At 36.3% G+C, this 16,590-nt stretch overlaps 1 protein-coding gene across 3 annotated transcripts in view; it reads right to left on the bottom strand.

The window, feature by feature from the left end:
• LOC102236135 (cell adhesion molecule 2-like) overlaps nt 1-16,590 on the bottom strand; it is a 150,400-nt gene that overhangs the window by 32,179 nt on the left and 101,631 nt on the right. For all 3 annotated transcript variants that reach the window (XM_023352020.1, XM_005796821.2, XM_023352019.1), the window contains one exon: nt 3,158-3,307. In XM_023352020.1, coding sequence (XP_023207788.1) covers nt 3,158-3,307 — 150 coding nt within the window. The remainder of the gene's footprint in view (nt 1-3,157; nt 3,308-16,590) is intronic.

Genomic DNA, 16,590 nt, shown 5'->3' with positions numbered 1-16,590 from the left:
AAGTACAAAAATTTGCAAAAGCTAATTTTGAATATTAGGTACCCTTTAAAGTCAACAAATCAGCCTCACTTTTAAGTTACTTACTGTCTACCCTAACCTTCAATGGCATTTGGTGACCAAGAGGTTCACTAAGCATTTTTTTCTTTTTAAGGAAATGTAATTATCTTTAAAAATATACATGTCTTTATCAACAAATAATCTTTTTGCTTATTTGATGAAGAGGAGTTGTAATCCTGGCCATTTATTTTATTGGTCAAGTTGTAGAAGCTGTTGTAAAAGCTTCTTTTTGTGCTTGCAAAAATAGCCACCTAGTTCAAAATTGAACTAATTATAGACAAGTCAAAGATCAAATTTTATCTTATGTTATCATATGACTTTAGAAATAATGGAAACTAGTCCCAAGGAAATTTGAAAGAGCATATTAAAACTCTCACCTTTTCTTAACGTAAAAAAACACATCACGGCAATTGTCCTTATCTTTCATGCTAAGCTAGAGGGAATAAGATCAAGTAGATTAAAAAAATCCCAATCATTTCATTAGCATATAGAACCACACATCAGAAGTGTAAAAAGCCTTTGGTGTTGAATCTTTCCTAAGTGACAGAAGGGGACTGTTATAGTCATTCAAAACAACGGCACAACATGGACAGATAAACTACAAGGACTGGAAGCAGCAGGAAAAAGTGATATGTATCTAGCAGATACAGATAGTTTAAAATATTAAAACAGAGTAAGGTAATGCATCATTGCTGCCATAATCTAATCTACTCAGTGAGAGCAATCCTTGACCAGGTTTTTATCACAGAAAGTGAACAGGGCTGCCTTAAACTCAACAGTTTCACGTTGAAATGAAAGTCAGCATGAGGTTAAATGCAGCATTCTTCACTGGCTCGACAAGAGGCCAAAACAAGTAAGAGGATAGTTGCAGCTCTATGCCAAGCAATTAATTGGTGATTTGGCACAGCAGAAGTATCTTTCCAGGTGTCCCACTTTGTTCTACATATGAGTCTTGTGTCGTTCAACGCCTCCCATTTCTCCTGATAGCCTCCCAGGCATCGCATTTGTTGTGCCAATAAAGCTTTTTATTTGGCTGTGGGAGATGGAGAGAAAATGTTCCCACACTTAACTCTGTCAACTTCTACTCTTATTAACAGCATTCATTTTGTCATCGTCATTGCTTAGCAAAAGGAGTTTGCCCTGTAATATAAATTGTTAAACAAGATGAGCAAAGTGGCGTTATTCATTTTGTTCTTCATGCTCAAACAAAGATTATGAGTTTTTTCTAAGCGGAATTATGAAACATCCCTCATCTAGTTTTGATTATATCATGGTGCCTGATGGACCGAAAAAGTGGGTAAAATTGTCTCGTAATGTGCTAAACTTGGTTCAGATCTTCCTCTGTACACTGGGACAACTTTGTGTGTTTTGACAAGTGAACAAAGAGCACGCTCGAGGTCTCTCAAGGTTGCATTCTTGGGCCACTTTTATTCAACATATGCTTGTCTTAGCTCAAATCAAATATTATTAATACATCTTTTACCCTTTGTATGCTTAGGACTCATCAGTGAGTGGACTCCAGAAAAGACAGATTTTGCTCCTAAAAATGCATGGTTAGATTTCAGCTCTCAACCAAACTCAAAGAGGCTAAAAACCACATTGCATGAAAGAAAGCCATGTGTAGTTAAGGACTGAGGCTTGAATTTTAACAACCACAAAAAGTCTATAATAGAATAAGCCTCCTCTCATAAAACAAACATTGCAAGAATAAAGGCTTCCCCTTAAAAATAGAGCACAAAGGTCGATGCGTGTTGTAAAAGTAGAGCGAGCCCCCATACAGAGGCTATAGTTCTCTACACACTCATCCTGGGTTCCATTCCTGACCCTGAGACCTTTGCTGCATGTATTCCCCATTCTCTCTCTTCTCCTTTTTTTCGTTCATACAGCTTTGTCTTCTCTAACCCCCAGTCAGTTGTGACCACTTGTACTGAGCCAGGATCTGCAGGACGTTTCATTCTGTTAAAGGGGAGCTTCTCTTCTCCACTGTCGCTACATGCATGCTTGGTCTAAAAGATTGCTGTAAAGTCAATGACACAATGCAAGCAAATTTCCTGTAAAGCACTCTAAATTATCTCATGGGTAAGATGAACTTGCCTTAATCTATAACATAGAATAATATGTTTAGGAGAGGAATAGGTTCTGTTCTTTGATTTCTTCTTCAATTCACATCCTCAGGGCACACCCACACTATTCACACAAGAGGATCTGTTTAAGATTCAGTTAACTTTCATTTAATTGTATTTGGAAGCAATTTCATCTAATAAAACACCTTAGACCTCATTACTAAATCCAATCAGTTGTGAGGGAGGAAAGTATTTCTTCAAACCAGATGGACTCTCATTCTCCTGGTTTGCTGTGGCATCTTCCTTTCCCCATCAATTGTTATTCAAAGGGAAAGTTCATCTTCAATCACCGAACCAATGATATTGTATTAGCAGCTACAGCAGAAATGAAATGGGTAATATGCTGTGAGAAACACTGATAGATGAGCACCCCGACCCTTACACGACCAGTCCTCTGTTACACTCCCTTTCACCCCAATTCTAATTTATCAAATCCAGACTTTTGTCACCTTTAAATTGGATTTGGCTGGTGAGAGTGCGTTATGTTTCATCCAAGCTGAGGCCATGTTTCACGAGGTTGCAACACTCTACTTCCAGATCAGAGTGATATCAAAACAACAATACAAATTTAGGGCAGCATAGACACTAATTAAGACCAATCATCTCAACATCCACAGGCACTACAATGTTGTAAACAGCACAGTGAGTGCTGCGTGATTACAAAAGTGCAATACAAAAACAGTCTATTCCTGCTTAGTCTGCCCCCTGGGACATCAAGATGAAAAAAAAAACATGAAAAGTTTCTTCGGCATTAGGAGTAATGAATGCGTTTCCCTTTTATCACGTCTGTTGTGTATTCAGTCAAACTGTGCTCGCAGGCACAGTTTGACTGAAAAGACGAAACATATTTGAACATTCAGAGTTTAAAAAAATAATTTGAAAAGATGCTGATGCAATTTAATCTGCTTCAGACATATTTATCACAGCTTAACATTTCATCATTTTTTTCCCTCCTCATATTTGGAAATATCACTCACCTTTCTTGTCCCCAAAGAACAGAGTTTGTTGTGCAGGGTTTGACCACTGGAGGGAAGTGTTATCATTGTAATCCACACGACAGGTCATGTTGGCTGTGCCCCCCTCCACCACCGTCACATTCTGAGTGATGGGGAACTGACCCTGGCTCCCTGTGGGATTTGTAAAACACAGCTTGAGAAAATTGCTATAACAAGAACCAGTTATATATTGCATGTTAACATCTTTTTTTTATTATTATATTTTTTCACTCAAAACTAAAATCAAAGTTTTCTTTACACCTTAACATAACAACTCCTAGTTACAATATTCTCCCTCAGAATATCACACAAAGCTTTAAACAGCCATCGCGGCTAAAGGACTGATGTTAGTTTTTCTCATGACAATAGTAAATGTTAGTCACCCAGACTGCCTTCTGTGTTGCCTTATTGCAAGTACCTAATTGGTAGCATGGCCTAATTAGAGGTAGTCATGTTCTGCTGCAGAGTGTGGATCTGCAGCTGGGTGGTAAATTGACACATAATCCCAGACACCGTGGGCCTTCGATCCAAGCGACTGCCGTGCCCCAGAACAGCCGCTTGTTGCAGTGTGCCGAATACATCCAAATGAGACCTAATCACACAGCCTTGCTGGATTTTACCTTCTTATTCCACATTTGTACTTGTCGTCTCAGAAAAGTCCCCCTAATTACATTGCAGGAGTATTTTTATCCTGTGTGCATTTTATTAAACTCTTCCTAGCTACAGAATCACGTCTTAAACTAATACTCTTTTGAAGGAGGTGATTTTTTTTTTTTGAAGCCCAAATCCTCTCTTTTAAGCATGTCAAGAAGCAACAATTGCATTAGAGCTCTTGAATTTGTGACGAGGCTGTTTAGGACCGACAAGCTAAGAAGATTTACATGTTCCTCTGGTTTTTTGTAGATCTGCTTTGCTTTCCGTGGGTACACCTATGTCCCTGGATTTGAAGGTGACATTGACTGTGCTACAGTTCACCGCAGGGACTTTCAGCTTGGGGAGCAGCTGTCTGCCTCATTAGTCCCACTCACACATGGGTGCAGAGGACGATGGGAGAGCCAAAGATCTGTAGATCTTTCTTGACCTAGATTGTACTGATGAAGCCAATCGTCTGCTGGAGGTGAGGGGAAGCTTGACCATGAACAGTGATTGGAAATCATTCCATCAGACCTGTTAACTCTCTTTATGTGCTTATTTATTCGTTTAGCATCAAGTATTTAAGGGACTTAAATACTTAAATAGACTTAAATAGATTTCTTAGTAATCTCTCATTTTTTATGTATTCCTCCAATATAAATCAAGTTATTAAAGCTGTCTGAGTATTAATATTTTTTATTTTTTACATGCTTTACAGGTCATGCATTAAAGTTATGTTAAATCACTAACTATTTAATTGAACATTTGTCTCCTACAATGGATAATCATATAGCACACAGCTTTGAAAAACACTAATTGGCTAACCAGATTTGAATTTGCAGAGATTTTGAAAAAAAAAAAATCTTTTTATACTGCACAAACTTTTGACACTTTGCCAGTAAGCGCCACAAACCTTGATGGACTTTAATAAGATTAAACATCAACTAATAGTAACAGCTACTAGTAACACACTCAACCAATCTGACCATATGGAAAAGTGGCAAGCAGAATGTTGTAAGAACATTTTTTTACTACGCATATCACATCACACCCTGAACACACCATCTACACCATGAAATATTGCGGTAGCAGCCTCAATGTGTGGGGAAGCTTCAGCAAAGACAGGAAAGATAGTTGGAGTTGGTGGGAGGAAGGGTAAAGCAGAATACAGGGTTATCCCAGAGGAAGTTCTGTGATTCATTGGGGCAGAACTTTACCTTCCAACAGAACAACAGACTTATATTTTCACCCAGTTACCATGGAATAGAATGGCTAAATCAAAGTCTAAAAATATTCACTCACTTGGATATTTTACTGTTTTTATTGCTTTTACGAATCAGTCATGGTCAACAAAATCAGCCTTTTTCGACAAAATATCTTACAAAAAAATTCTGTTAATTTCAATGTGAGAACTGATTTGTAAAAAAATAACAATTAAATAAAACATTTAACATCATATAAGGAATTGCATATCTACCCCACTGCCCCCAAAAACCTCTGTGAACATATAAACATTTTCATACTATTGACGTCCAAAGCCATTTTCCAAACTGCTCAAACCTCTTCAAAGACTCATCATCACCTCCACTGCCTACATACAGACAGGTGACAAATTAAAGGGGAAAGAAACAGAATCACGCAGAGCTTCTTTGCTATAGCATGGTTTGGGTTCATTTGTGCTCCCAGGTAGGGTCAGGACAAATCAATACAGTTTTTTTCTTTGTGATCACCTTTACTCTGTGATGAAACATCTCTATCCTGATGGGAGTGGTCTCTTCCAGGATGAGAATGCCCCTATCCATAGGGTCACTGAATGAATTGATGAGTGTGAAAAAGGTGAATCATATATTTTTGAGTTCTATGCTGTCCCAAGAACTCAACTAGGTTGTACATATATGGCAGAATTCAGCTTGAAATGTCAGAATTTGACTACGCGTCTCCTCTGAAATTACAAAAATGAGGGACCTGCTTCAGCTGTACAGGTCTAACTACTTGAAATGTGGAGCTTATAGACATTTTTATACTAATGTTTTCAGAAGAGAGAAAAATATATTCATCTTATGATTTTCATTTCTAAACTAAATAGCTGCACATGCCTAAACTTCTCGCAGACATTGAGAACCTGTTACAGCTGGATGATTGACAGGAAACATGGACCTAAAAAGAGAGCTGTCAGCCAAAACAGTAGAAAGGATGAAAAAAAAAAGAATCTCATTTTAGATTGTTTGTACCTTTATAGAGGAAGTGCAACAAAATGGACAGATTGTAAAAGGGAAGCATTTAAATAGATCAGACAGGATATCAAAGCATCAGGATGGGAAACTCAAAGCAAAACGCATCAAAAAGAAAAAGCACAAAGACCGAAAAGAAAGATAAACGGGCACATCAGGAGTCAATAAGTGTATTAAGGAAAACAAGACTAGAGTGGTGGATGAGTGGATGAATGTGAGACTCAGGAACCTGATTTGTTTAAGCAGATTTTGCTTAAATATTTATCTGATGGCATCACAATGGAACATATATAGATGACTACCTAAACAAAAGTTTCTACAGTTACTTGTTATATGGGAATCTCTATTAATTAATAGAGAAATTCCCATTTCGTCTCTTTTAATTTCTACTAATTAAAAGAGATGAACCAATGGTAGTCAGCACCTCTACGTGGTTCTAATTAAAAGTAGCTCTGGCTATGAAGTCATTTTTAAAAATGAGCACGGACCCAGCAACTACACGAGCATAAAAAACGTTTCCAGGAAAGGAAGATCCAGAAAACAGCCAGATCTTAGATTTAATGAAAACTTTTGCTGAAATTCATTTAAAAAATAATATCATGACAAGGCTAAAATGATACAAACTGTGATGTATTGCTTCATCTAAAAAAAGTGCTGATATTTGCCATCCATTATCTTCCACTTAATCTGGGGTCGGATCGCAGAGGCAGCAGCCTGAGCACAGAGACCCAGAGTTCCTCTCCCCAGTCAGTTGGGCCAGCTGCTCACTGGGAATCCCAAGGCGTTCCCAGTCCAGCTGAGAAACAAACTTCTGACCCCATCTCTAAAGGAAAAGGGCTAGGAATTGCAATAACCTCATTCATTTTCTCTTTCCAAGCCGCAATTCTAAACTATGAAGTAAAATAGTTCAGTGTCACATCTAAAATGGTTTCTGTTGAACATCCAATAAAGTAGTAGTTAATTTTTTTAAAAATTTATTTTCTATGGGAACAAATTGCTACAGTTTTCTGCGATGCAACTTACAATGTATCATAAAAAATGAAATTATTATAATATTTCCTGAACAAATGAAATTCATAAAGTACTTTACTTTTATCATCTGCAAAATAGCACAACATTTTGAAAACAAGAACTCCATAAATGAGTACATACTTCAAATATGCATAGGTATTGATCAGAAGTATAAAAATAACAATCCTGCTGTATTAAACATGTGCTTCCCCAATGACTCAAAAAGATAAAATGATAAAATCAAACTTGAGCCTGATCTCATGGGATGTGCCTTTGGAAGATCCTCTAAACATTGCCAAGCTCAAACAGCTTTTGAGCTTGGCAGAATAAAAAAAATTCATTATCAGGCAACATTGTTGCTATTAGCTACTGAATGCTAATAACTAAATGATAACTATTAACTTTTAACTTGTAAATATTGTAAAGTCTGGGTGAGAAAAAAATCAATGTACAGTATAATGTCTCTATAAGCCTTTCTCTGACATTCTGTCTAATAGGGCCTCTTCTGTCTCCTGCTGTTAGTCTTTGAAATCTGATATGTTCAAAATCTGATCTGAAACTGAATTTCACAATGAAACTTGTCACCAACAATTAAAAGTTTTACTATTTTGTAATTTTTATCATTTAAATATGAAATCATTCCAAGATATGGTTGTTTAGCACCACTACCCCTTTCACTTACCCCTTTAACTTATTAATAATATTTTGTGACAATCATGTTGATATACAATATCAACATGATATACAGTATATATATATATATATACATACATCTGATTCGATTAGAGTAGAAAAAGGAAAAAGGCTACTCCAATAAGCTGAACCTGGCAATATCACCATGAGCTAAGAGATTATAGTCCACACTCAGGTGGGCCACCGGCACACTGATCATCAGTCACAATGTCAGCACACATGAGATTAGTCAAGCTGTTTGCTGTGCTTCACACATTTAGAATGCTGCTGACACATCTCTCTATGGTGACATTAACTTTCATACAGAATCATGTGACGCTTTCCAATGAATCAAATATTTACTCCACTGCTAAAATACGTCAAAATGTAAATCAGGTGAGGAGATTGCATCTTCGCTGTAAACAAAACATTTAATGATTAGATTTTAAAGAGGAACCATAGAAACAGATGTCTGCTAGCACACGACACAGAGTCAATGTAGATGCTTCTTCTTTCTGCGAGGGATAAAGTCTGTGCAGCAGGTGGAGTGTGCAAAAATGAATACAGATGTTTAAAATGGCTAGCAGTTGAGTGTACATTAGCAATAAACTGTTTCATTTCATCTCAGATGAGCTCTGGCTCTTATCAGAATGCAGCTCAGACCATAGCCTGATGAAATCTGAGCTGGGGCAATATTAGATACAAAGAATATGATACTTATGTTATTGATTCTGTTTGCTTTGTGGTCTGATTCTGTATGCAGAAAATGTGAGACTACACCTCAAGGGAGGGGTAAGAAAAAACTGACAAATGGTTTTACATGGATGGCTTTATAGCTTCTCTCTTTGTGCCATTTTACTAGACTCTTGTGGGGCATTTTTGGAAAATGTAAGCATAATGAAACCCAGCTGTGTAAATAAATTTACCGAATCATCTAATGACCAGTGAGTCATTGCATAAGAGAAACAGTATGAAGAATATCTCTGTTTAGGAGAACGGAGAGTTAGTGGAGGAAGAATGAGGCTTACCACCCCAAAAACCTTTCTCAGTTTCAGCTGACTGCACCAAATAATGGAAAGCGGTGGCTTGATGAATGGCTGGAGTGCAGTCAAGCACACCACTGCAGAATAAACTGTAAACTGAGCGGGGGTGAAAGAAAACAAATAACTCAAAATATAGTTTCAAGAATGCCCTCATTCATTAGGGATTAATAACAATGATTCATTTTCCCATGGAATGATTTCCAGGCGGTTATCAAGCAGCAAGTTCACCTCTCGTGCTTGATTTTGCAGAGGCTTCTTTGCAAATAGAGGTGTTGGATGTGTTGGGCTCCACTCAGCATACTGATGAGATGTAGTAACTACATCGCCTGCCAGTGATAAAATTCTATGAAAGAACCCGTTTACACAATTCATCTTTTTTGTCAAATTTCTAAAAAGGATCATTTAATACTCTAAAACCCTTTTAAGCCCTGATTGATCAAATGAAAGCATTAGAATGTGATTTTTCTTTTCCTTTAACAAAATAGAGAAAACAAACGTGTTCAGTGTTGCGTTCATAAGTGGAACTCAATTTTTGATCACTAGCAATTTAATTATGTGGAGTTTTACATGATGAACTTGAAGTGGGAGCAGCTCACACTCATGGGAGAAGATGGCACATTATTTGACAGAAAACAAAAGACGTCCATTGTGGTGGAGCATTTTTTTCTTATTGTTTTGTGACATTTTTGTTCCTGCTGTTTTACTTTCCTTTAGTGCTGGATTCACATAACAGATTGCATTAAATACCCATCACATAATTTTAATCAAGTGGGATATTTTCAATTTAACACCAAATCAGCTGTTTATCCTGAGATGTTATTTAATCCCTCTGTTTTCTAAAATATTTTTTAGGCTATCAATGACTCATAAAATACCGAACAGCTTAATATGCACAAACAGATCTTGATGACAATGGAAGTTTTGGAATTGATTTCACTCAGCACAATGACAGGTGACCAAAGGTGGGATTATTTTTTTCCCAACCAAAAAGTCGTTTGAGATACAAAATTAGACTCTCCAAAGCAAAAACGTTACAAACATTGTTATTGATACTGCAGTGCTCAAACCCCAGCACTGCATTTTTTCTTTACTGGTCTTTTATCATGCCACTGCAATGCACTCCTTTTTTGTACTTTAAACATGTTCCTTTAAATTGACTTGCTGCTGAAATCTGCTATATAAATAATGTTACCTTGCCCTTAAAGGCTCTTGCTGGTGACAAAGATATAAGTATTTGAACTTTTTAATAAGCATAAGAGAAAAATATGTCAAAAACTTCAGACGCAGCCTCTCCCACACTCTAAGCATGATACTGAGAATATTTGACAACAGCAGGAAAGGTGGGTGTCTCTCGCCTTACAATTGTGAACCTAAATCTATGCAGCAAGGCTTTAATAATGCTCCACTGCTGACGAACACACCCAGATAAATCCTGTGAAAATCTGAGAACCTTTTTTAACTTATATAAGCAAGAATTCAGATTAACTTTTACTGTTTGGTTCCTTTGTCTTAAAAAACAAAGCAAGTCAATGTACACTTTAACGATGAAGACTATTGCCTTGAGTTAACAGGGACCTAACTGAGGAACTAAGATAAACACATCTGCTGATAGATTTTAATGAGTCTCATCAGCCATTGTCAATTGCTATATTGTTGCAGGATCATTTGTTGTTGATTGTCCATTGTGTTTAAAACCTCCTGGCATGTTGTTTGAACAATCCAAATATCATCAAATTGTTGCACCTTTCTGCTGCAGCGCCTTCGCTTGAGCGTATCGGCATCATAGGCACTTTAACTTCCACCTCAGTGGTTCTCTCGCCGGATAGTAATGTGAAGTGAAGTGCATGGAAAGTGCTGCATGTAGAAGGCCTTAATTATGCTTCAGAACTCTACTGTATATACAAAGATTGTTATAGATGAATAAACTAGCCTTTGTACCACTCCTTTCTGACAACCACACATCAATTCCCCTCTTCATCACTGTTTTATGTATGACACAATTCTAAAACTTCAAGAGATTGATTCATAACAGAGTTCTGCAAAGCATTGAATGAATACAAATGCCCCCATTCCTTAGATGTTGTTATTAGTGAATAATTGAAAGAGATGCATAATTTTTCCTTCATTTTGCAATTTTTGCGTGACTTTTGTTGGCGTATTACATTATGATATAGACCAACACAATATCCTGAAAAGTTTGAGTATAACGCTTTTACAGGGCACCTTATTAAATTTCGTAATAATTCAGTTTATTTACATGGTGCCAATTCACTCCAATTCAAACCAATCACAGACTGTCTCAAGATCAATCACACATATTCCAATTCAATCTTACTTATGAAACAATGCAGTCATTTTAGCTTTATTATTCAAATTATGAAAATGTTTTTGCTGTAAGGGAAACCCAGCTACTGACTTTGCAACAATTCCTACTCTTGAATAAACATGTAGCTGTTGACAACTGATTGAATTGAGTTTTTCACTTTGCTGCAATCACTCATGCTGAGCACTGTATCAATATCTTAAAGCGCAGTCCAAACTACATTAAAGTTTTTCATAATAAAGATTTGGATCAGCGAGCAAGAACTATTTTATAAATATAACCACCCTTGGCGTCCCCCACTGATTCACATGTAGCCATAGAAGGATTTTAGATTAACACAATAACTGACTTGAGAAACACTTTTTAAAAAACTGCTCTCCCAAGCGTGGGAAGAAGAATGGTGACTGAGATCAAGGAAATGTCCTAAACAGAAGAAAAAATAACAAAAGAACGCTAACAGACCAACGCTTTCAAAATTTTTGTTTTTATTTTTTAAACATCTAAACTTAGTTTGGTCATGCTTCTATTTTCACTAAGTATGACATAAACATTGCAACTACGGAATAAAATTGTTCTTTGTTTGTGACCTTAACATTTTTAATGTGATAACTGAGAGAATAAAAGGAAGTCAGCATAAAAAAGCCTGGATATCCAGGGTTAAATGATTGGATTCTTTCCATGTCAATGAAAAACTCCTCAACAACATCCGTCAAAGTGGATGCATCAGGTGGTTTTCTTATAATGAGAAATTCTCACAGAAAAGACTCATGTATAGAAAAACCTTAAGATTAGACTTGGTTCAAAAAAATTAATTAAAAGGGAGAAAGGATTTAATAAACAGCATCTCGGAAACAAATGAAACCAAACTCGACCTGAATGACGCAAGTATAACAGAAAATACATGAGAAAAGAGTAAAATAAAGTGAAATAACTCATGATGCACAGCACCGAGCATCATCTGTAAAACACCTGGATGTGGAAAAGCGAAAAAGGACTTCAGATGGCAGTGGGTCACTGATGATTTGACAGCAGACGAAGGCGGCTGAATGATTTCGACATGTATCAGCATGTATTGTTCTGCATTTTAAATGCAGCAAGGTTTGACTGGATTGTGCTTCAAGCTGGGAGTATGACCAAAAAAAAAAACCAACAGTAAAGATTCCCATGAGTATTTCAAGGTAATGTAGTGAAATACAGTACAGATCAAAAGTTTGGACACACCTTCTAATTCAATGGGTTTTCTTTATTTTCATGACTATTTATAAGGCAAGAAATCCCACTTATTAACCTGACAGGACACACCTATGAAGTGAAAACCATTTCAGGTGACGACCTCTTGAAGCTCATCAAGAAAATGCAGAGTGTGTGCAAAGCAATAATCACAGCAAAAGGTTGCTACTTTGAAGAAACTAGAATATAAGGGATATTTTCAGTTTTACACTTTTTTGTTTAGTGCATATTTCCACATGTGTTATTCATAGTTTTGATGCCTTCAGTGTGAATCTACAATGTCAATAGTCATGAAAATAAAGGAAACTCATTGAATTAAAAGGTGTGTCCAAACTTTTGGTCTGTACTGTATATCAAAATGGACAAATTAGTCATCCGAATTTGAAACAACCAACTTAGAAACAAATTAAAGGCACCAATAATCACATTATACAACAATGTCTGGCAAAGAATCACAAACAAACCTAACGACATCTATGGCTGTCAGACTTAAGGCAAAAATTGCTTCCTAAACCTTCTTTCACAAAGCAGAATATTTTGTTGGCTTTTCTCAATACACTAACAATATCTTACAAAATATGTATATTTTCATAAAAAGATACAATACTTCATGAACACCGGGGACTGAGCTCTGATAGTGTATTTCAAGTTTGAATTTATTATAAGAATGTCTGGCTCAGGATTTTTAATCCTCAATATTGACACAAGTCATTACAAACTCCCAGTTTGATATTAAAGTTACTACAAATTAGATCATATATACACAAGTAGGATATGAGTTTTCAATATTGTGTGAGAAGATTCCAGGCAAAAGTGACCTGAACTGTAACTAAACGAAAATCACAGAGAGTAAATCAATAACAGATATTGGGGGTTGAGTTTTGACAAGGACTCCAATAACGATTATTTCTAGAATGGTTTGATCTGTAGATCAAGCCAATTCTTGAAATCAGAATGGGACATACTTATTCATAACGGTAATATGTTCTGTTAAATATTTAAAAGAAAAAAAGAAACAAAATGTCCTATAAATTGACTTTTTCACCACAAGATGATGTACTGTATGTCTAACAGGTACGCATTTGAGAAACGTCAGAATGAAATAAGGAGGGTAATGAAAAAAAATATTAATGTTTTCATATTGTATTTGTATATGTAATTTCACTTATTTTTAATTCACTGAAAACATATTTGAGAAATTTTGTTTTGTAAATTACACTTTGAAATAATCTGAGTGCTGATTACATTTAATTCCCCTGAATGAGCTGTCAGTCCAGAATAGAGAAGCCATCCAAAGCTAAATCTAACATTTGATTTTGATATGACATTAAGTTTTTGGTATGAAAATCAACTAAAATTGTAAGCAAATAAAAGAAAGGGAGAGTGAATAACTTAAGAGATGATAAGTCTGTTTTTATCTGCTGGCTCGTGACCAAGTCTCGTCATATCTGATTGTTTGTTTAGTGACCTTTCCTGAACAGGAACAACATGGGCTATAACATATTTCACTTAATTTATTGCTGCTTAAAAGGTCACATCTGTCACCTAAAACAATCATTTACTCTGGCAGTGTAATTTATGCCCCACTGGTTTAACCTCAACAGAAAAGCATCCCTTGTTTAGTGCAAACCTGCTGTACTGGGGATCTCTGTAAAATGATGCAATTTTAAAAGCAATCAGCCCAGTGAATTAGGGAGATTTAAACAACTGTTGTGGGGGCAGCAGCTAATTAACACTAAATCTAACTTTGATCCATTAACTCAGGATAATCTGTAAATTACCCGTCCAAGGTGAATTCTAACACAACCAGTTTGAGCACTGTCAGCTTTAGATAATGTCTCTATTTAAAGTCAACGGGGAACATTTCAAATTCTTGCAAAACAAGCCCTCCAGAACAAAGCTCATTCAGTCATAGAAAATCCATATACAATTATAGTAAAACATTAAAGGCTGTAATTACTGGAGCCTAAACTGGTAATGTCACTCTCTTTCACATGCCATCAAAATGTAAATACAACAAGGATTGGTGGACTTATTTACTGTACGCAGGTCAGTTATGAGTAAACACTAAAGACCATGTAATGAAAAAGCAGTGTTTGTCTTGCACGCTGTGTCACTTCTGTGCAAATGACTCCTAAGTTTTTACTTGTACTATAAAACATTTGGTATCAGTCTCGCTGCAGAATCTTATCAGAACACATTAGTCTCTGCTCATCTTTTATCTCAACTGGGATTACAGTGATTTCCTACAATGATTCTATGAGCTACAGACAACACAGACACAAGATAACCCAGCAGTGAGCATACAACTGAGTATCAGCCCAGTATTGTAATCATAGTCTGAGCTGATAGTGTTATTTTAAATGATGCAGTCACTTGATTGAGCTGATGAAGTCTTTCACAAAGGAAATAACCAGGACAGAGTGAGCTGTCTGTCACCCTTATCCGCCATCAACAAAAAGCACTTAGAGCCTGTTACTGAATGCCATCCGTGCAAAAGTGAACCTTCCCCGGCAGAGAGGTGGTTCTGAGCCTCGTCCTCCCCTGTGATTTCCCACAGTGGGGGAGGCCGGGAGAAAGGGTACGTGTGCTAAATCGACAGAACTGGTAATAAATATCCCTGCTGGGAAAAAGTCTTTGGAGTAGTTTTTTTTTTCTACAGGTAAAAAAAGAAAAGAAAGTTAGGAAAGGCAATATATCAGCTTTAGAATGTGGGTCAGAAATATGGTGCTGTCTCCAAGAGAAATTACAAGTTCAAATCGTATTAGTTACCATACTCTGTTTGTTGCTCCACAAATTGGCTTTGGGATTATGTTGCTATATGGATGGTGTAGTGAGGTAGCTGTATGTTTCTTAACTGTCACCCCCCAAAATGCTTACATGCTATCCAGAAGGCACATGAGGACACCAGTGTTCTCATGACAGCTAAGGGTTTTAAACAAAGAAAAACCAACAAAAATAGAATTCTGTCAGAGACATCTTGGTGAATTTAAAGAAAGCCTGCATAAATCTGTTTTTTATGAGTTACAATGTTCACTGGTTCACCCTCCTGCTTTACAAAGTTTACTTATTTTTTCATGTTGCTATCTTAGAAAGGTGCAAAGTCCAAACTTGTGTCAACTTCAAAATACGTGGAGATGACAATGTACACACACTGTTAATGAACCAATTTGACTTAATTTAATGCATGTTACAAAAAACGTTAAAACTGAGTTTCTAGCTGTGCACTCATTCTATTGTTTTCACTCAGGCTTTAGGCTTGTCTGGTTTTTAAAATCACAAATTACTTTCCTTCCACTTATAAATAATCCACATCTTAGTGTTTTTCTATCAAATAATACCCCAATTAACCACATTAGCTGCTGTGGTTTTAATCTGAAAATATGTGTAAATGTTAATAGTTAACATTTACACATATGTTAACTATGTTAACCTCCTCAGCCTCCTCCAAGGCTGAGGAGGTATCCTCCATTTTTATCCCAGTGGTAAAAAGAAGAAGAAGATGACAGCATTAAAAGCTGCATTGCTACTTTCAACTGCAAAGAGTACATTTGTATCCAGAAAGAAGTTTTTTTCACACAATATCTTTGTTGAGTTTACTCTTCTTATACATTTTTTTCAGATTTTGATGAGTGGTTCACTTTTACTGTGCATTCATATTGGTCAAAGCACTTCTTCATTTGTTGAGCTGAGTCCTCCGAAGGGTATTCAGAGTCGTGTTTTCCATTATAATGACATCATGTGGGAAAACCCATCATAGAGTTTTCTTTTTCTATTTTTCGACTCTTCTCCTTACGTTATGAAAAAAACATTACATCGCCATGAAGGCGGAAACCTGACAAAAGCTATTAATCACTATTAGAGGGTGCTACATGTTATATATACGGTATTATCTTCATAATTATTAATACAAGTCATCAACCATAATTAGAGAGCTGAAAGTGCTGTTGGAAAAAGTGTTGCACTAGATTTCAGTAGTACAAATGCTGAATGTGTATCTTCTGTTAATTAAAAACGACCACCCTAATTGCTTCTGTAATTAGGAAGCACTGCATTTTGGAAAAGAATGTAAAATAAAATCTGTGGACTACATTCATGTAAATGAACTTTAATCAGTAGTTTTGGCTGATGTCACTTCCAAAATACAAAAAAAGGGGAAAAATAACATAAAAAGCACACAAACAAAAGCCCCACACTTACAAAAAGAATTAGAAGCACAGAATTTCAAAATACCAGAAGACATTTATAGATTCTAAAAGTCTGTGTATATTT

Source organism: Xiphophorus maculatus, chromosome 18, assembly GCF_002775205.1.
Source record: "Xiphophorus maculatus strain JP 163 A chromosome 18, X_maculatus-5.0-male, whole genome shotgun sequence".
Taxonomy (NCBI): Eukaryota; Metazoa; Chordata; class Actinopteri; order Cyprinodontiformes; family Poeciliidae; genus Xiphophorus; species Xiphophorus maculatus.
Note: the sequence above shows the minus strand (reverse complement) of the source record. Positions and strands in the feature narration are given on the sequence as shown.